At 40.8% G+C, this 20998-nt stretch overlaps 1 protein-coding gene across 4 annotated transcripts in view; it reads left to right on the top strand.

The window, feature by feature from the left end:
* Positions 1 to 380: 380 nt before the first annotated feature.
* FYN (FYN proto-oncogene, Src family tyrosine kinase) overlaps positions 381 to 20998 on the top strand; it is a 38656-nt gene continuing 18038 nt past the window's right edge. Inside the window, exons 1-8 of one of the 4 annotated variants that reach the window (XM_010015535.1) lie at positions 381 to 627; positions 1189 to 1285; positions 5392 to 5490; positions 6579 to 6682; positions 11305 to 11454; positions 15227 to 15382; positions 18856 to 19035; positions 20830 to 20912. In XM_010015535.1, the coding sequence (XP_010013837.1) occupies positions 381 to 627; positions 1189 to 1285; positions 5392 to 5490; positions 6579 to 6682; positions 11305 to 11454; positions 15227 to 15382; positions 18856 to 19035; positions 20830 to 20912 (1116 nt within the window). Of the gene's footprint in view, positions 628 to 1188; positions 1286 to 5391; positions 5491 to 6578; positions 6683 to 11304; positions 11455 to 14591; positions 14757 to 15226; positions 15383 to 18855; positions 19036 to 20829; positions 20920 to 20998 lie in introns of all 4 variants that reach the window. The other 3 variants (XM_010015534.1, XM_010015533.1, XM_010015536.1) reach the window with 3 other exon arrangements.

The raw sequence follows: 20998 nt of genomic DNA, 5'->3' as shown, positions 1-20998 counted from the left end.
TCCAGCTGTGCTTTTCGGGTTAATCCTTTGACTGCCTGTCATGGTTTCCTGGCAAAGGGTGAGCGAGATGTGTTTCATCCTCTCACAACCTCCATGCAAGCCATTGCTGGCAGGGGTGGGCAGAGAGCTACCCCTACCATAAGAGCGGGCAGCACCTCCTTCCAAGGCCTTGATGGGAAACCACTGCGAGGAAGGTTTTGTGTGAGCTTTTTCCAAAGTGGTGGTGTTTATGTTCAAACAATTGTGGGTTTTTTTCAAAGTACTTAACTTTTGAGCACTGAACTTAGTTTGATCCTTGTCATTTGTGGGTCTGGGGGAGATCTGGTGAACAAAAATGTATGAACACCTGTCCTTTCCTTCCTTTCCTAGGATTTTAGATAATGGGCTGTGTGCAATGTAAGGATAAAGAAGCAACAAAACTGACTGACGAGAGGGATGGCAGTTTAACTCAAAGCTCAGGCTACCGCTATGGGACAGATCCCACTCCGCAGCACTATCCTAGCTTTGGTGTGACTTCAATCCCAAACTACAACAACTTCCATGCTACAGGAGGCCAAGGACTGACTGTGTTTGGTGGAGTCAATTCCTCCTCTCATACAGGGACACTGCGTACAAGAGGAGGAACAGGTCAGTTTCAAAGTTGTCTTTCAGTGCTCTTAATGACGATCAAACACAGCAGAGACACAACTGTCTCAGTATGCTGCTTTTGGGAAGAGTTCTTCACAAAATAGTTTGAAGACCTGAAGCAGGGGCGGAGTTGGGTTTTCAGCCTTACCCGTGCTAACTTGCAAGTGCTAGTTCGCTTGGGGAGTGAGAAATAATGTATACATGCCCAATTTGGCTGACTACCTGCCTCATCCCTCTACCAGGTGTCTGACACATCCCAAGCAGTTAACAGGAAATACTTGGCCTGGTCTAACATCTTTCTTCAAACCCCCTTTGTCCACTTGGGATCCTACACTGTGCATAGGTACCAAACCAAGAGTACTGGTGACCATACAGAGTGAAGGACGTGGTGTGCTGCTAGCTGCATAAAAGCAGAAGGATTACAATAGGAGTCAAAAAAGTAGGAAGCTTCAATTTATTTTGCTCATCAGCAATCAAAGAGGCTTAGCCACATCATCTCTTGATGCTCCTTTCCTTCCCGTTTTTTGTGATGGAGCGTAACTCACCTGTGTTCTTCTTTAGGTGTAACTCTTTTTGTGGCGCTTTATGACTATGAAGCAAGAACAGAAGATGACTTGAGTTTTCACAAAGGAGAAAAGTTTCAAATACTTAACAGCTCGTAAGTTTTATGCTTGGGAATATCTTTTTTAATATTTTTAAACTTATACTGTTGACAGTTATATTTGTCTGCTTGTGTTATTAGTAAGATCTAATGTTGGGTATTGTTGGTAATGTTGGTACAGATATATAGGGGGGTTACTCTACACTTGTCTTTGCATTTAGCACACTTTTGCAAAGTGCTTTATTATTGAAAAACCAAACCTTCAACCACATGCAGCTTTACTTCAAAGATAAGCATTGGATTGTGTGATTCACTGCTTAGAGTTCACAGCAAACTCACATTTAGGACTGAGAGTACTAGCTCTGTACTTTACCAGTAGACACACAAGTTCTGCATTCTGCAAGACATGTACTAGCACTTTTGCAATCTGCTTGCAAGTACCTCTACACAGAAACAAGCTAAAAACTGATTCGCAAAAGAGATGTTACCCAGGTTTGTATGCCAAGTTTAAAAGCTTTTTTTTTTTTTTATTTTAGATTTTGTAAATGCACCTTTTAAAGGGAGGTGGCAGAGTCAGAACACACTAGGAAGTTCTGTTAAGTGAGAATGTGTCATTGTATAGTTGCATTTGATATGAACACCACACTTCCATCCTGAAAATCATCAATTTAAAATTAATTTTATGAACTGCCCATAGAAAAAAATCCCTTAGCAATTTAAAAATAACATCTGAAACTTACTGTGCTACTGACCTATATCTGATCATCTTGTAGTTCTTGGCTAAGAACATGAAGTTGAAGGCTCTGTGCTATGGTTCAGTATTGATACCATGCCAAGGTAAAAATGGGTTAACAACCAAGTATGTCACTTTCTAGAGGCTTTGTGATGTTGCTCTCCTCTTTTTTCCTAACACTGTGTGACAGAGAGTCAAATTCCTCCCTGGTGTGACTCCTGTTAATTTAAATAGAACAACTCCAGGGTTGGAGTTGGCTCAATGTGCATAAAAGTTAAACAAAAAAATAAAAATCAGGTAATTCTGTGGAATATTTCATGAAGCTATGAAGTGGAAGAGCTTTGATGTAGATGAAAGCACAGAAACTTCAGTTACGACTTGTAGAGGGAGAAGCAGATTAAAAACCTCTACTTCTAAATTAGCACTTGGGAAAAAAACCTTTTTTAACCTATCATCCCTTTTTGTTCACATTGCCTGCTGCTTTCCTAACCTTGCACAAACTGTGCCATAACTTGAAACAAGAAGAATTTCTGTGCATTATAAGTTCTTTGCACCCGCCAGCTGATGAAAGCAGGGGGTGCTCACCAGGGCTTGTGGAGCAATCATACTTGGGGTCACTGGGACAGAGAGATTCCCTCACATGTGGGTGGTTGCAGTACATGCATTTTGATGCAGGTTATGAAAAAAAACTCCAAACCAAACCAAACCAAAAAATACACAACCATCCACTGATTTTCCTGTAGGGTTATAGAAGCTCAGTTCCCATCACAGTCAGCTCTGTCTGCTTATAAACATGGAGCTAACCACACTCCTGGAGTAGTGAAAGCTGGGCCGGGAATCTCCAGAAAGCAGCTTTTCTGGAGAATGCTTCCCCTCTTCACTTATATCAGAAATTGTATGAAAGAAGGCCGTTTTTTTAAGAGTCTGCCAATGCTGCTTGCAATCAGAAAGCACATATGTGCACAAAGGTAGTTTCTCTGGAATTTTTGGACTGGTTTGGATTTTTTTCTTTTAGTTGTCAACAAACAGTATTTGGTCAATGTCCACTTGAAGTGGCATACAAAGTGTACCCCTGTGATTTGAGGTCAGGAATGATACCAAGGGCAGCCTGGGGGAAAGAGGTACCTGCAGGGTTGGTTCAGAGCAAAGCCTGACCTCAGGGCTCAGAAATACTTGGCCATCCCCAGCATCTCCACCGCCACTTCTGTGCACCCTGGCTCACCCCATTGACTAGCCTCCTCCTACCAGCTGGGAGTGTAAAATTAAGAGCTCTGAAAAAAGTCTGCATTCCTCTTCCTTCCTGGCAGTGCTTTGAGAGATTTAAGCTTCTCTGTCAAAGCAGAAGGGGTTGTTCCTGATGTTGTGATCATCTACGAGACTGCTTTTTCCTCCCTAGATATGATAAAATACCTCCATCTAGTGGACTCTCTGTACAGTAAGAACAAATACAATGGTACAATTTAGCAGCCACAGTACAGCATAATCTCTCAGAAGTATTCTACAGCAACGTATAGGGGAAGGGTTAACACTTGAGCCGGTAAAATTAGGGACTCAAACAAACAGTGCCATTTGTCTGACCCACTGAAGCACACAAGGTGTATTAAAATAGAATCACATGCCAGCCTCCAGAAAAGCTACTTGTTTTTCACTCTTTTTGAACTGTAGAATTGGAAATGTCTCCTTTTTGACTAATCACAGATGTTTCCTAGTTGTTTTCCATAGAGTTCATACTCCTTCAGACTATTAAAGAAAATGAAGTTGAAAATTTAAAGTAAGAGCTCACCTTGACACAATCTTTCCTACCAGTAATAGCTTAGACAATGTGTTTCTGTAACTGCTGGCTTACAGAAGAGGCTGAATTCTGTGGACACATTTGATAATATTGTTTTATATAGTGAACAAAACTCTGTATTACAGAGGGGGAACTGAGGAAGAGTTTCTAAGCAGTCTAGAAACAGAAAATAAGATGTTTGTTAGTATCAGTAGGAGTTAAACATCAGTGAATCTAGTACTGAGAATTAAATACAAATTACTAAATCACAAATCATTGCATTCTGTAAAAAAATAAACTTCTCCTAAAGCTGCACATTCTACAGCAACGCACATTGTCTAAAGGGCAATACCATGTCCCACTGTGCACACCAGTGTACAACAAAAATTGATGCTTAAGCTTGTAGAACACTGCTGTAAGATGGTCCTGCATGGGCCTCTTCATATTTAAATGTTGTGGGAAGATGTTTTTTGTATTTGAAAATGCAGCTAAGTCCTTTGCTGCTTCAGATACCTCCTCTAGGTGGCCAGGAGAGGGAATCTAGACAATTAAATGTCATCCTTAAGAACCATCTAAAACTCGATGTTCATAGATTTCATAGATGGCTTTTTGATGCCTTTTGGGTGGCAGGTTCATTATCCACAGTTTAGAATTAGCAGAGGATGTGACAGTGTGCCGTGGTTTAACTCCAGCCAGCAACTAAGCCCCACACAGCTGCTTACTCGCTCTCCCCCACGTAGAATGGGGTAGAGAATCAGAAGAATAAAAATGAGAAAGCTTGTGGGTTGAGATAAAGACACTTTAATAGGTAAAGCAAAAGCTGCACACAAGCAAAGCTAAACAAGGAATTCATTCACCACTTCCCATGGTCAAGCTTGTGTTCAGTCATCTCCAGGACTCCACACAGCAGGACTCCATCATGCGTAATAGTTACCTGGGTAGATAAGTACCATCACTCTGAAGATTGTCCCTTTCTTTTCCTTCCCCCAGCTTTATACACTGAGCATGACACCATATGGTATGGAAAATACCTTTGATCAGTTGAGGTCAGCTCTCCTAGCTGTGTCCCCTCTAAACTCCTTGTGCACCCCCAGCCTACTCGCTGGTGGGGTGGTGTGAGGAGCAGAAAAGGCTTTAACTCTGTATAAGCACTGCTCAGCAGTACAAAAACATCCTTGTGTTACCAACATTGTTTCCAGAATAAATCCAAAACACAGCCTCATACTAGCTACTACGAAGAAAATTAACTCTATCCCAGCCAAAACCAGCACACGGTGTTCAGTCTGGTAGCTTTTCTATAAGCTCTCTCAAGGGTCTGTATTAGAATAATTGCTATGGAAATGGTTTTCAGTATTCTAGTTTAAATCCAGCCCTCATCAAACTTGATTTTGCTGTTTCTTATGCCTGTTTATGCCATTATGCTATGTTGGGAAGGCTACATTACTGATCACCACTGAAATAATAATAGGTGTAAAGAAATACGTATATTATTTGGGTTTAGAGGGAAACAGCTCTGTCAGAAGCACATCATCGATAAAGTGATGAATGGCTGTGGCTTCTTACACTACACAGCTGTGGGTACTGCTAACATTAAGTCAGATTGTTGTCTTTACAGCTGTATCTCACTCTCACTTCTCCTCTTCACCTCTATTTCTGCAGGGAAGGAGACTGGTGGGAGGCCCGGTCCTTGACAACAGGCGAAACTGGTTACATTCCCAGCAATTATGTGGCTCCAGTCGATTCCATCCAAGCAGAGGAGTATGTTTTCTTTTTGTTGTAAAGAGCCACTAGTGTTGTGTTTAATGGAGGTTTAAGGAGTTGGGTTTGATTGATTACAGCGATTTTTCAAATGACTTACATTATTTTTATTTCAATTCTTAACTTCACTGATAAATAATTAGGTAATTAGTAACAAAAGCAGCACAATCTCAGTGCTTTTTCAATGTCAAAACAAAGGAAGACACCTAAAGGAACATAGGTCTGCTTCCTTTCTTTAAGTGTCGGCTGATTTCAAGCTTTAAGCAAAAGGTGCCCTTGCTTTTCCTGAACCAACTTGTAAAAATATTTGGACTCAATTAGTGTGCAAACTGTCTATTATAGAAGTGATGTTGTTTCACCAAATACCTACCAATAGGAAGGATACCTACAGTGCATTCAGCATAATGAAGACATATTTATGTGAATAATGGGGCACTGTGTGTATCCATATTATTTCCAGTATAAAAGATACAATGGAGGAGCTTATGTAGCTGAGCAGGTACTGCCACAGTCTGTACTTCAAGTTGCACTTGGTTGGTTGTGAAACCAACCAACCAAACAAAAAAATTGCTGCAGGAAGGAAAAAAGGTACCAAAACTCTGAAACCACTAAAGTGGTTGTATCTGGTCCTTCTACTTAGGTTTTATAGCTGTGCTGCAACAAAGAAATTGAATACTAATGCATCAATATGTAAGTCAAATATATAGTTTATAGCAACATCTGTTAAAATACCGCTCTTTGGCAGCAACCCATTTTTCTGCCCTTTTCCATGTCCATCCCTTCCCACCAAGTCTTGTTTTCTGTTTGTTGAAGTCTGGCCTTTGTCGTAAGACACCAGACGAGCATTCTCAGCCTCTGCTGGTTATAGGCTTGATGCACAGTGCTACTTCACAATGTATACAACATCTAACACACAATTTGTCACATTAGCTTGTCACCACAAAAAAAAGAGACACAGTAGGACAAAAATGGTTGAATATACTTGAGTAAACATAGTTTCTGCAAATAATCCTCCATGTCTGAGCTCTGTAACGCTACCTAGTAATCCTGTGTAGCATTTGTCTTACTATTTCTGATGTTTCCCTAAGGTGGTACTTCGGTAAACTTGGCCGAAAAGATGCTGAGAGGCAGCTGTTGTCATTTGGAAACCCCAGAGGTACCTTCCTGATCCGGGAAAGTGAAACTACCAAAGGTAGGCTGGCCAAAGCTATTCTGACTATGAATGAGAATATACACGAGAAAAATTGTGCTAAGTTTGTGAAATACTGTTTTCAGTGGTATGAAGGTAGAGAGAAGTGCCATTTTGCATATGTGTGTGCTAGGGAATTAAATGTCTGGACATCCCAGGTCTTAAAAGCGAATGTTTAAAACAGAGAACCCAAGTGCAACTGGTGTCACGCTCAAGTCATGCACAGGCAAGATGCTCTGCTCTGCTGTCACACTCTGAATGAATATTGCACTGTCTCTCCCAATGCGTTTGTTAAGGATACTGCTATTGCAATGGAACTGGGTGGAGACTGGCCCCTCAGGGCACCGGCTATGGGGCTTCAGGAGGCAGGGTTTCCATATTTGGGTCCAGGCACAGCCAGCTGGCTTACTGTGAACAGATGCTGGGAATCTCCAGTCTAGTTTGGTGAAAATTACTTCTTACTTCTGAATATGCAGAATATTTGAATCTTCTTGCCTGGAAGATGTAAGATAAGAGTCTGGGGGGAGGGAGGTACTGGTTATTACTTTAGGAAGATTAGGGGATTTTTTGGCCTTTCCCCTTTGAAATGCTGGATCCCTGCGGGGGAGGAGGGAAGAAAAAAAAAATTAGTTATTTTTAAATTCGTAGATTAACAGTGAGAAGACTTGAAAATATTTCTAATTAATATATTCATACAGTATTCAACTGTATCCATTCTGTTGAAGTCAAGTGGAAGGGTGCCATCTCCTCCTTCCCTCTAAAAATCATTGGAGTAGTTCCAGTCTTATTGGTGGGTGTTATCTTTGCTTTTACTTCTGTTCATGAGGCCTGTCAACATCTTCTTCAAAGTATGAAAAGATCTCTCTAATTCACACAACTATTGAGGAGAAAACCACAACTAAGTAAAAACAAACCTGGCCATTCTCAATTAACCAGCAATCCAAAACTAGCTGTGGGAAGCTTCAGTCACTAGAATTAATTCCATGTAAGTTCTGAAGTCTAATGATGGTTCATGTAATTAAAGCACTGACTTGTGAGTGCTTTGATCAGAGCACATGCTGTCAGCTAGAGTTAGCATGCAAAGTGGCTGGAGTCATGGCTCGTAAAGGGGTTTAAAGAGAAGCACTACTTCCCACTCCTCTCTACCTGACCTATCTTTAGTGCTGCATTCTGTCATCTGAAATTGTAAGTAAGTTTCACATTTTTGACTCCTGCAGTCACTGGATTCTTCCTTCACTGCCCTTGACTTTGAAGACTGTTTCTGATGCAAAATCTGTATAGACATGCTGTTGTTTCAGACAGATAATTTCCCATCCTGTCACCACACAGCTTCCCCATATCTTATGTAGCAGTGAGGCATTCTCACCAGGAGCAAGACAGGCCCTAACTTGCTTTTCTCCTGCAAATAGCCTCCACCTGTTTGTTTTCACCAACAGTTGTTGTGATGTGTGCAAGGAACAAGATTTCATTCCACTCTGTGCCGAAAAGTTTAAGAACTCGTTCATATGGGCATCCATGGATCTTAATACCAAACACAAAACTGTTTCTCTAAACCACATTATCAGTGTAGTCTGTTTCCACCATTTTTTATACACTGATAGGGGATATGTTTTGCAGGGCTGCTTACTTAGCTAAGTCAGGGCTTTTTTTTCTAGAGCTTCTTGTGAGACACAAAAAGCGTTGCAGAAATGGAGTAATCCATCATGGGCGTACTTTTGCAGCAAGCTTAATTTCTCTGCATTTTAACTTAAGGCTTCATACATCTTCAGGCTAAGTTAGCATCAAAGCCATTGGAAAAAAAACAAGCATGCATGGGTTTTGCCAAAAATGCCTATTTCCCTTCTGATCCTTGTGGTGTTTCAATATGTTGTTAGAAGAAAACAGAGGGAGCTTGTTGTTCATAAGAAAGAAAAAAGTCAGCTGGGAGGGCTCGAATGGTGCATTCTCCCATAAGTCTCCTCAAAATGCCCTACCCCAGCTAGTCATCTTGGGCTTGAGGCAGGAATTGTTTTGTAACCTAGAATTGTCCATTCTGTTTTAAGTAATAACAATAATAAAATTAATCAAGATCATGTTAAAAGTATCATTGTGGGTGACTTCAGCATGAATTTAACCTCCCTTGATCATGGGTGCATTCACTTCTTACTTCCAAAATAAATCATATGGACCTGGCTTTTCATTTTTTCAGTGCCTGACTATCCAGGTACTTCATCAGCTGTTGCTTGTATAATCCTTCACCTGGTTTCAATCTCCACCCTCCAAGGTTGTCTGGTTTTAGTTTTGTTAGGTTTTTAAAAATTCATTAGTATAATATATTGTAATGTCTTATTTCTATCCAAATTTTTATTAGGTATATCTCTTATATTTGAATTTATCATCAGATAATAATGAATAGTATAAATAACCAACAGCCTAAATAGACGAATAATGAAATCCATCTTGGTTCTTGTTTTTTGTCCAGATTTGAACTAAAGCTCCAGTCCTGCAACTTGATCTGAGGTCAGCGGGGGTCCACAGAGGGCCACCCACATGGCTCTGATTGCAGACCTGGAGCCACAGATTGTTTACATTTTCCTAAAGAATCTAAAATAGTGACCAGATAGGCAGGGAGCGTGACTAAAGAAAATACAGCTGCTGCCAGTGCATCAACTCACAGAAGTGGAGGTGGAGAACACTGCCTGGAAAGCTTTGAAAGGGGGCTGACAGTGTTCGACCCAGAATGGTGGTACAAACCATGCGCAAGATGTGCTCGCAAACCCCCCAGAAGCTTTGTACCCCTAGCTGAGAGGGATGTACGTACTCAGTGGGAGATGCTCGTCAGAAAAATATCCCAAACAAACAGTGTTTTTCTACACTTAGGAATAAAAGCCTTGTCACTCCTCTCAGGGTGTCTCCACTCACATAAACCAGAATCGTCTGTGTAAGTGCTGGCTCTTTTCCTCCTATTTAGAGGACAAACAACGGGGAACTTGAGAAGTCCTTGGAGTCAGGGTGGAGACATTTTGTCCACTGGAACTCTCCCGGTGGCGAGCCACCCGTCTGCGTGACCTGTTGCAGGTTAATGTGGTCAGGAAAACTCTTCCCTGAGAACCATCCAGGAAAGACATCTTACACCAGGAATCTGAACCACCTGTGGGGGGTTCTTTAAACCATTTCACTTAGCTGGAGATGGTTCTGGAGGACGTGAACATGCCAAGCATGTTGAAAAGTATCCTGACTTGGGATAAGCAGCAGCTGGTGCTGTTACCTATCAGACCTGTAAGAAGTCACTCCACCTTCCAGTTTGTACAAAACCGTCTGCCAGTGGTTTTCCTTTCCAGCCCTTAGCTGACACAATTACCAGTGAAAGCAGCCTAGGCTGCAGAAGGACTTTCCTCACATCTCTCCAGTTCAGCAGAGATCCGCTGCCAATTATCTCCAGGGGTTTTTTTCCTTTTAATGCCTGAATTGACTTTGAGTAAACATAATATTTGTCTGAGTCGTAAGTGAAGACTTTTCGTCTCCATTGCCTTTAAAATGGCCACACTTTTACACAGAAACTGCATTATGCTGTAAAATGTGGTTTTGCTGTTGATGCTGTAGAGAACCAACATGTGGGTGTCACTGCATGTAGAACAGGACTGTGCTTCAAATTAAGACACCTGAATGGGTAGGTGGCCAGCCTCCCTTTACAGTAAGCCGGATGCCAGGATTCAGTTCAACTGCCCACAACTACAGACACCTAGTGCTGAAACCTGCATTACACCATTGGTATCTACGGTGCCATAACGCTCATGGAAACTGGGCTACGATTCAGCTGCCCTAATAGCACCAGAAGCTATTAGGGCATCTAAATCAAGCACTTAGCCCACCTGCAGGCAGCTGCTGCTACACCTAAAACTACCCCACAAGTGAGGTTCCTTTACCTGGCCATGAGGATCCAGAGCTATTTGAAATGCCCGAAGGGCATCGACGTGGGTTGGATAAATTTGACAGCCTGTGGGAAAACTGCCAAGCAGGATGTCCTGGGGCATCTCCCATGGCACTCAACCATGTGTTTGAGCATCTGAATCCCCCCAGTAACCTCTAAAGCTCTGTCATGGATTTGGAAAGTGAAACATGTAGTTATTGCAGATCTCCTGGTGCACACAGTCTTGGTGTAATACCACCTTCCAAAGACTGTGACATACAAAGCATGCTAATTTGGTTGTTTAATGTTTATGAAGAAGTTTCAGGTCCATCTGCCTAACACTACACATATATAAAGTCATTATCTCCCATGCTTCCGATGAAAATCTTGATATTTACCACCCACTGGCATTTACCTGAAGTATAGTATTTGCAGGGTAACCTGACACTTAGAACAGGAAAAGTCAATTTAACAACCTGAAGCAGTAAATGTTGAAATGTGACTTTTCATTTACACAGAAGTCCTGATTTCTTTCTAGAAAAGTGTGGAAGGAACGTGGTGTGAACATCATAAGTTTTCTGTGATACTTAGTTGCTGTGATACTGTGTTAGATTCACTTGTTCTTTTTCAAAGTACAAGCAATTTCTCTTTCACTTTGTAACAACTGACCAGCAAACCCAAACCTTCGTGTCTAAAAGCTACTTATAATTTTTTACTTCTCTTTTGTTTGGAATAGGTGCCTATTCCCTGTCTATTCGAGACTGGGATGATATGAAAGGAGATCACGTCAAACATTATAAGATTCGTAAACTTGACAATGGTGGATATTATATCACAACTCGGGCACAATTTGAAACTCTTCAGCAGCTGGTTCAGCATTATTCAGGTAATTTTTCAGATAATACATGGCACTCTGAAGTATTTTAAAACAAAAGTGTTTGCTGATGAGCTGATATATGCGTAGGATGCCCTAAAGAGCTATTTGAGTTATGACTCTTGCTTGTTGTAATGCATCTTCCATTATCCCTTTCCCATTACAGTTATAAATGGCTTTGAGTGCCATTCGCAGTGTAGAGGGGCAGAGCTTTTAAAAGATAGCACTCTATGAGGTAAAGGTTTTGCCTGCACTCCCTTTTTTAAGCAAACAGAATTACTGAATCTTATTTGCACATCTAAAAGAACGAGTTCCCTGTGCATAAGTGAGTGTACACTATTCCTATATTTTCCTATTCCTATATATTTTCCTAATAAAGTAAACAGGGAGCTGCATTGTGGAATTCAGTCACCTAAAGCAGTGTCTAAAAGGTTTGCATGTTTCATCTGACTCAAATTTTCCCACTGGATTTCTGTTCGATGTGCAAAGTATTAACATTTAAATTACAATCGGTCTAATTTAAAAAACCCATGGCAAGGTGGGTGTTTCTTTATGCACAGTGTTTGTGTCCACCCTCCAAAATCTCTTTTTTTTTTATTTTTTTAAGTTCCTGTGATTACAATGTGGTGTGCACTATTCAATCCAAAAGTGCATCCTGCTGTCACTGGCGATTGCTGTGCAACAGATAAAAATTTAAAGCCTCCTCAAGCCGGTTACATAGGACAACTGGTTCTTAAGTAGAAGACTGCCATGCTACTCAGTATGGTCTTTCTTTTTAAGCAGAAATTTGTATTTTGAATTATTTTGCTTTTATTTTTTCCTTACTTTAGGTTTTCATAATATTAACAATGACCCCAAATGTTCACTGCTCAAAGAATTTTCTTTATTTTTACTTGGGAAATCAACTTCTCTCTGGGGTGTTTTTTCTATATTCTTTGTATTCTGTCTGCTGTATTCTTATGCTATTCATACTAGACATCTGGCTGTCTTCTCTGCCCAATTTCTGTGGGTGTATGCTGCCTGGGAGAATTTCTAGTTGTTTCTGGTGACTCTACATTAAGCTAAATAACGTATAAAAACTCTCATCTAAGAAAGATAATTTTCAACCCCATTATAGCAGCTGATATATGTCCACTTTTAGTTTTCCATGGTCACATTATTTGGATGATGCATTCTCCATGCACAGATGCAGAAACAAATAGATCTGGAAACAGATGTTTCTGTGCAACACAGAGGCATAATCAGTAGGATCCAGGTAGGGTAGTTCAGAAGGGCATGGTACAGGCCCACTCCAGAGGTTTCACCTGCAGTCTCCCAGACCCAGGCAAACACAGAAGCCCTCATTCCATGCCAGCCCCAGCTGATATAAAGGCTGCCTCTAACACATCCTGCTCCGCATTCAGAATTGTGGGAGGTAGATTAGCACAACACCTTGTGAGTGCCTAGATTTACTTCTAGGGACAGCTCAAAGATGCCTAAATGACTACATAAAGATCAACATGGTTCCTGAAGAACCACTGCTGAGACCGTAGATCAGTGCCTTCACAGCAGGACAGCTACGCTCTGCAGCCCACAACTTCAGAGTTGGAAGTACAAAGTGTACCTTTGGGCAGACGCAGTGCAGATGTCCCTGCACTATGCTCCCACTGCATTGCTGAGTACCTTTATTATTCAGAGTTGCCTCTTATCCCAGCCCCTTCTTACCTGGATAATGAAGTTAACTGCAGTGTCTGGACTTTCACAGATGAGATTTACAAATGAAAAATGTTGAGATCCCCAGGGTGTCCTGACGTCAGACTGAAGTCTGGGAACGACAAGTCTGAAGTTGAAGCACCATTACCTGATCCCTAACAGCCAGCATGTCAAGCATAAGCTCTTGTGCATGCAGTCCAGGCTTAACTGGACCACCGGCATGCCAAATTATATATTTTTTTTCAATTAAAGAAAAGAAGGAGATCTTAAAAACCTCCAGTTTCTTTCTGCAGCTGTCCAAACTCATAATGAAGCTTTCCAGATACACTGCATATTTTGAGTAGTCCCTATCCTAGTACTGGAATTCTCTCGGAATGAGACATCCCAACTGGTCAGCTAATTTTACCTGTTTTGTGGGACTTTGTTGTCTTGTTACTGGAGATGCAACAAGGTCCATGTCAGGGTGTCTGTAGGGACTTGTGTGGCATCCCATGACATTTGTACTGAGGAGGTAGAGCTTGGTGTTGCAAGGAGCTTCGGTGCTTGCCCACCTTGTGATGCTGAAACAAACTGTTCACCTGCCCAGAAAGAAATCTTGCACCGGAAAATAAAGATTATGTTTGAGTCTGAAATACAATTTCAGTTCCCCACCTTGTGCTGCTCTGCTGCGCTTGTTTTAAGACACAAGTTGCTGTGCAAGCTTTAGATTGTAGTCTGCTTTCTGCAGCATAGCATACTACACAACAATGTGTGTGTATATGTTTTTTTAAATATCACTGGTTTCACTCTTGCTAAAATACCTTGTGACTTTTGTCACAGTTCAGTCTTATGTAAAACTTTGCAAGAGCTGGGTATAATGAATCTGCCCCAAACGATGTAGGACGGGCTGCAAATGCTAGTAAAGGTTTGCCCTAGAAAGAATGGCAGGAAGTCTTTTACAGGACACCTACAAAAACATCTTTTCACAGAGTAGAACATATAAAATACCTTTTTCTAGGATACCTCGAAAAAATAAGCAAAAAAGTTCACCAGATTTCCATTGCTGTGATCTTCAGAAAAGGTGACTCTTCTCTGTGTTTCTTTTACTCAGTACAGAAACAACCCAGTTTGGGACTTAGAGATTATTTTTAAAAAGTTATACTGTACTATAGTATACCAGTTACTCATGAAGTTATCTTAATGCAGCATTGTGGTAAAAGGGAAATCCTGAATCCACAAGAGAAACCACTGGCAGTCACCTTGCATTTCAGGCTGTGGAAACAGAGACTAAAATATTTCCTGTTCTGTCTCAAATGAATATGTTTCAGTGTTCAATTTCTAATCTTCCAGGATGCTTTGTGGTATGCAACTAACAACTGTTGTGAGTAGCATTGTTTTTATGCTTACTGTTTTTGTTTCACGTCACACTTTTTTTTCTTTCTTCTCCTTTGCTGTTGGCTTCACTCTGGCTCCATCAGAGAGAGCTGCAGGTCTTTGCTGCCGCTTAGTAGTACCCTGTCATAAAGGAATGCCAAGGCTTACTGATCTGTCTGTCAAAACCAAAGATGTCTGGGAAATTCCACGAGAATCCCTACAGTTGATCAAGAGACTGGGAAATGGGCAGTTTGGGGAAGTATGGATGGGTATGGAGCAAAATAATTATTCTAAAATAGCTCTCTGTGTGGGAATTACAAGATGGAAGGTGAAAATGTGGGACAGTGTGACCCACAGGAGAAGAAAGAGCAAAGCTCAAGCTGTTAGGAAAAATGTCTTTGGAATCATGTCTTTGACTTTGAAATTCTTTAATCTTCAACTTTCACTGTAATTGATGGCAAAACAAAACTGAAATTCCGTGTTTCCTTGCGAGGTTTTGATTTTGACAAATTACCCCTGTCTTAATGATAAATCAAGGCTACATAGCAATCTATTAATTATACCAAGGAGTCTCTTCCTGCAAGCTAACAAAAAAGTCCTTACCTTCAGTATCCAAAAATCAGTGTTTGCAAATGAACTTAAATGTAGTACTGAGAGACAAGTCACCTTCCATCTTTCTCAATGCATGCATAATTTTGGATTATAAGTGTGTTTTTTTTATTAATTTCCTCTCCCATAGAGAAAGCTGATGGTTTGTGTTTTAACTTAACTGTGATTGCTACGAATAATACCCCACAAACTGTTGGATTGGCTAAAGATGCATGGGAAGTTGCACGTGATACATTATTTCTGGAACAGAAGCTTGGTCAGGGGTGTTTCGCTGAAGTGTGGCGTGGTAAGGCAGAGAATATATTTTGCTTTGGATGGATCTTTTAAGGCCCTCTTGGCAGAAATAAACATTTCAAGTAGAGATCTTAAAGCTAAAATATCAGAATAGTAGGAAATGTTAGTCTATATCGCCTAAAGCAGTCAGCTAAATAAGCTATGGGGAAACTTCTTTTCACTTGTACACACTGATATGAGAGGTTAGGGCATTTAGATCCATTAATTGCATTGGGTTTCTTTGGGTGACTACATAATTGCTAGATATTAAAATAGGAATGATACTGAACTTGTAAGGCAGCATGGCTAACCAGAAATTAATCTGGTAAGCAGACATTTTTCTTTCCCCATGTGTTTTAGCACTGATGGGATCAGACCTTGAAAATGCTTCCATCCGTTCTCCCAGTTTAAAAATAATGGCAAGCATCAGCAAGCTTGCCAAGCTAGCTTTCCTGCGCACCCACTTCTTTAAGTCTGTTTTGAAATTTGTATATGCAGCAGAACCCTGTAACTCAATGCAGAGACCGGGACAATAGAGGCAAGACTTGCCTAACCCAGCTGAACTCCCGCTTTGAAGTCCAGTAATATTGACATTTTCCAAATCCACTGACATCGTTTTCTGTGCACTCGCCAACTTTACTTACTGCCTCCCTCTATGGGCCTCATTCTTTTACTAACTGTAAAACAATAGCAATTTAAAATATACATAAATCTTAGTATGGCCATAGCATTGAAACACAATATAGTGTAGCCTCTTTAAAACGACCAATTCAAATAAAGAATCACTCTATGTCGTTTCTTCAGAAAAATTTGGTGGAGCAGTTTGACCTTCTTTTTGTTGCAGTGACACAAAAGTATGTACAACCGAAATAACCAACAGGCTCTCCTGGCTTCTTGCAGCTGTTTTCCATTGCAACAGCTACAGCAAGGAGCATGGCAGCAAGTCTGTGAAATTTACAGAGTCTATAGACTAGAAATATACAAATGTATTGAATTTCACAGAATTACAGTTGACCTGTTTCAAAGAAAGCTACCTGTGTTTACTGTTAGTATCCCCAGATAACTGCAGTTTCACCTTGCCCTCCATCTTGAATGCATGCAAGAGTTTCAAGTTGAGGTCAGCTTTGTGTGCCATAGATCCTAAACTGATACTATAGGCTCAAGGAACTAATGCAATTAAAAATGAGAAAGATCGGCTATGAGAAATGAAGTGCCAAATACTAAATATCTGTCAGAAATGTGGAAATTATGATTACAATTATGACATGTTTCTTAATGTATAGTATAAATATGTTAACAGCTCAGAAACATTACCAAATTTGAATAGATTAACACAGTAAAAATTAATTAAAAATGCATGAAGTAGTAACTAGCTACATATGGGAGGAATTCAGAGGGAAGACTGTGCTACTTTTCTATTAGAGAGAAACACACCAAACCACAACAAGAAAATCTAACAATTTAAACTGAAATCTGGGCTGAGAGGATAAGTTAATCTTTTTGTTTGATTATGGGGTTTTTTAACTGAAGAAATTCATAAAAATGTTTAAAAATATAACTGCTGAAAACATTTCATGGTAACAGAACGAGTCCTGGGATTTTTATTAAGGCAACGCAAACAGATACTACACAGTTAATCCTTAGTTAACACACCAGGTAACATCCTAGTTTATTAATGCCCTGGTGCCTGTGAAACTAGGGTTTCATTCCTGGTTCATATAATCTGTGGTGTCTGTGCAAAGTGGCTGTGACTGACAGCACCCTGAGGTCCGGAGCCCCAATGCCTCCAGTTAGAACATGCTCACTTTCACCCATCAGAAAAGACTTTGGCTACCCTGCTTGAAATTAGGACGCAAAACTGCATTCTTCCCAGCTTACATGGCAGTGCCATTAAAGTAGCTTCAGCTCTAATTTGAAAGACTGAGTGAAACTTAAGACCTGAAGAGTCCTCAGGAGCACTGGGATAGCTGTGGTAGTAACTTCAAGACATTATTCCAGCACCGGTAGAGGATACAGCACCCGGCATTGAGCTGGCAGAAGTAAAGCAGGGTATCAACTTGCACTGCACACTTTTGGCTAATATGTGCCTCAAGCCCCCACCGACAGCATTGTGTGTTGCTGTGGGGATTGCCCTGTAAGTGAGAGATGAGATAGGCAGTGGATCCCAACCGCTCCTCCCCTTTCCTCAGCCAGGCAAGGTGGCAGGTGGGACCTGACCACTTACGAAATACCCAGTCCAGCTCCATTTTGTGCTCCGGCATATCAGCTGAGCCCTGGTAACTGTTAATGTGCTTTTAACAAAGACAAAACAGGCTTATTTTACATATTGCCTTCCTGATGACATATTGATTTACAGAAACTAGATCTGAGTCTGAGCCTTCTGCTATCCTCATGCTTAAGTGCAGAGAAGCAATTTTTACCCAATGTGATTCATTCCTGATGTCATTTAGTATTGTTCTGCCTTATCACACAGCAGCTCCCTACCAACAGATCACAGGTCCCATTCAAAGCCATTTCAACCCTGGCTCTGAAGCAGGCTTCTAGCAAGCATGGGTAAGGGACAACCAGAAGGCACTAGGGAAGTGATATTTCTGCCCATTTTAATTTTCTTTCCTTTCTCTTCCCTAGTCTCCCATCCCCCCAGAAAATGTCAAGATAGGTGGGTGGTTTCCGTTTTTTTATTCCCAGTCCTCCTTCTCCCCCTTTCAAATACCCAGTGAAGCCCCACTTCTTGTGGGACACCCTGAGTCAGCCTTCACTAGCTGTCTCCAGGTCCTTGCACAACTGTTACACAGACGCTGCTACAGAAGGCTCCACAGGTGATGGCTAAAATGACTCAACTTGTCCATTTCAATGCTGACCACAAGTAAAGAACAAAGTAAAGCAGACAGGAACCACCTTGTTTTCAATCAGCAGCTGATGGGCTTCTGGGGATGAGGAAGAGAAGGAAAAAAGACACCTTTTGGTTTGGAAACACACCCATGTTTGTAAAATGAAATTGATTCAGAATTTGTTTCTTGGGAATTTTTCTTAGAGTATTTTTTCCCTCTGACTCAGAACAAAACCAGAATGTTTAAATGGCTTGCAAATGGAAAGTTCTGGGTTTAACCAGTTTTGTTATCCAAATCTGTGACCGAAGCTGTGTTGTTGTCTGTGGCAACTACTTGTTAGCAAGGGAATAGATGAAGATGGGTTTCAGCAGTCCTGTGTTTCTTGGTCACAGAAGGTTTGTGGACATTAGTGGAAACATTGTCTGAGTAGGATAACAGTGATTGTGCCCCAGTGCCAATGGGAATATTATTTGTCAGTATAAGAGAGAGAGACTAAAATACGAGGGAGGCGTGGGAGGAATATGACAGGCAGCATGGGAAAGCACACTTTAATGAAATAATTATATTGTGTCCTTGCTAGTTTATTCCTTGGTTACATTAGGCATCAGGCAGAAAGAGGAGCAGAAGATGTTTAACTAAATATCTGTGCTTGTAGGTACGTGGAATGGAAATACTAAAGTGGCTATCAAGACCCTGAAGCCTGGCACTATGTCTCCAGAGTCCTTCTTAGAGGAAGCCCAAATCATGAAGAAGCTAAAACATGACAAATTGGTCCAACTTTATGCTGTGGTATCTGAAGAACCTATCTATATTGTCACGGAGTACATGAGCAAAGGTAAAGCCAGAGCTGCTGCCCTTGATAGTATTTTTTATTTATTGGTATTTCTCAGGCATACAGAGGGAAGTGCAGTGTGATGCATGAACAGTGTATGAGGAGGGAGAGAGGGAACAGGAAGCTAAATTCACCTCTGGCTTCAGAAGAATAATGAATTCAACTCTGAACTGGGCCCAAAATGTGAAATCTATAGATGTACAAAGAAAATTTGTACTAGGTGGGAGAGAAGCTGGTGCAGCCTAAGTGATTCCAAATGCATCAGCATCTAAACTTCCCTGACAAGTGGAGATTTGATTCTTCTAGATTTGAATGATGTTACATGCTGCTTCCCAAGATGCTAGATTTTCCTGGCACCAGAGGGTTGATTTGACATCTTCTTCCAGTGTTTACTTGTCAGCCTAAGATTTCTGTGTCTTCTTTTAGCAGTCCTGAGTTCTGAGCATGCACCTCACTCTCAGATCACAGCTTAATTTTCAGTCCACCCCGTTTTAATTTTAATACATGATTTGCACTTACGATTCTTTCCCTCCGCTTTCCCCTTCCTTTTCCTCTTCTCCCTTCTCTTTTTCTTTAAGCTACTTAACCAGTAACGATGTAGTAAAATGAGAAGGAGAAAACTTTTTGCTCCATCAGATCTCCAGCAGGGGTGCTGAGAGCAGAGCAAAAAATCTGCTTGTTTTGGAAAAGCAAATGAACCAAATAGGAAACATAAGTTCTCACAGGGAAGTTTCACTGTACGTTGGAGGATACGCTCAGAAATTTTAAGTGCATTTTTTCAGTCTATGTGGAGTTGATTTTTATTTTCCTGGCAGGTGCCTGCCCACCTCCCTCCTCAGAGGCATCCAAGCCCTGACTAACTCACACTTTAATCATGTCTCAGTGACAAGCATGTGCTTTTTCCCCTTTAAAAAAACCCTTCTGAAGTATGTGGTTTATTTTGGCTTACTTTACTAGTTTTTACTGTAACAGTTTACATCTTTGGATCTGAGCTTGAAGCTGATGATTTACCAAGGGAGAAACTCCTAATCATCTGTCTTTTCCCCTTATTTATGAAACCAATTCACTTACTTAAAGGATACTGCCACACTTCTCTGCATACAAGATTGGGAAGGGTGCTATAGCATCCTAGGGTTTTTTGAAAAGCTACAAGGGACCTCCTTGCTTTCCCTTGCAGCTCAGATTGCTTTTGCTAAAATTGCTTTCATTCAGTCTCTGCTTTGTCTTCTCTAGTTTTGCTTACTGGTCTTCAAAAATTAGAGGTTTGTGCTACATTAGTTATGGGTTACCTTGAGAAAAAGCACTACTAATTTCTAAGGAAAATCAGCCTTTCTTAATGCTAGCCCCTTTGGGCTTGCCGGGCTCCAGGCTGACTTTCTTTTGGAGCAGGTTGAGCCGAGATCTGACTTTTTCCATAGCTTGTGTGGCTTGGAACCAATCTGATGCTTTGCAGCTAGCTGAGGCTTTTAGAAAGCAGCATGTATGTAGTTTCAAAAAGCAATGGAAAAGTGAAGAAAAGTAATTTTATTCAGTAACAGTCAGGAAAATTAAAGCAATGTTGTTTCTTTTCACTGCCACATTCCTTGGACTAGCGACATATTCTTCTGCAAGCCAACTTTAAACAAGAGTGAAACAAGTATAATAGGAGAATTCTAACATATTGTGGAGGGTTTTTTTAGTTTGTCCACTTGAACTTGAAATATTGCTGTCCTTAATATTAGCCATCTTGCTGCATCTCCATCCTGATGAATAGCCATTGTTTCCCTAACATCTATTGTGTCAACTTTGCATTTGCAGGGAGTTTGCTAGATTTCTTAAAAGATGGAGAAGGAAGAGCTTTGAAGCTACCGAATTTGGTGGACATGGCAGCCCAGGTCTGTCTTCAGAGTACTGAGCAATTACATGTGTAGGTTTTATAGCCTATGTATGTCTGAGTTCATTTTAAAATGCACTGATTGTGTTTCAT

This window comes from Nestor notabilis, unplaced genomic scaffold, assembly GCF_000696875.1.
Source record: "Nestor notabilis isolate BGI_N333 unplaced genomic scaffold, ASM69687v1 scaffold13695, whole genome shotgun sequence".
NCBI classification, from domain to species: domain Eukaryota; kingdom Metazoa; phylum Chordata; class Aves; order Psittaciformes; family Psittacidae; genus Nestor; species Nestor notabilis.
This window is presented reverse-complemented; position numbering and strand designations above follow the sequence as displayed.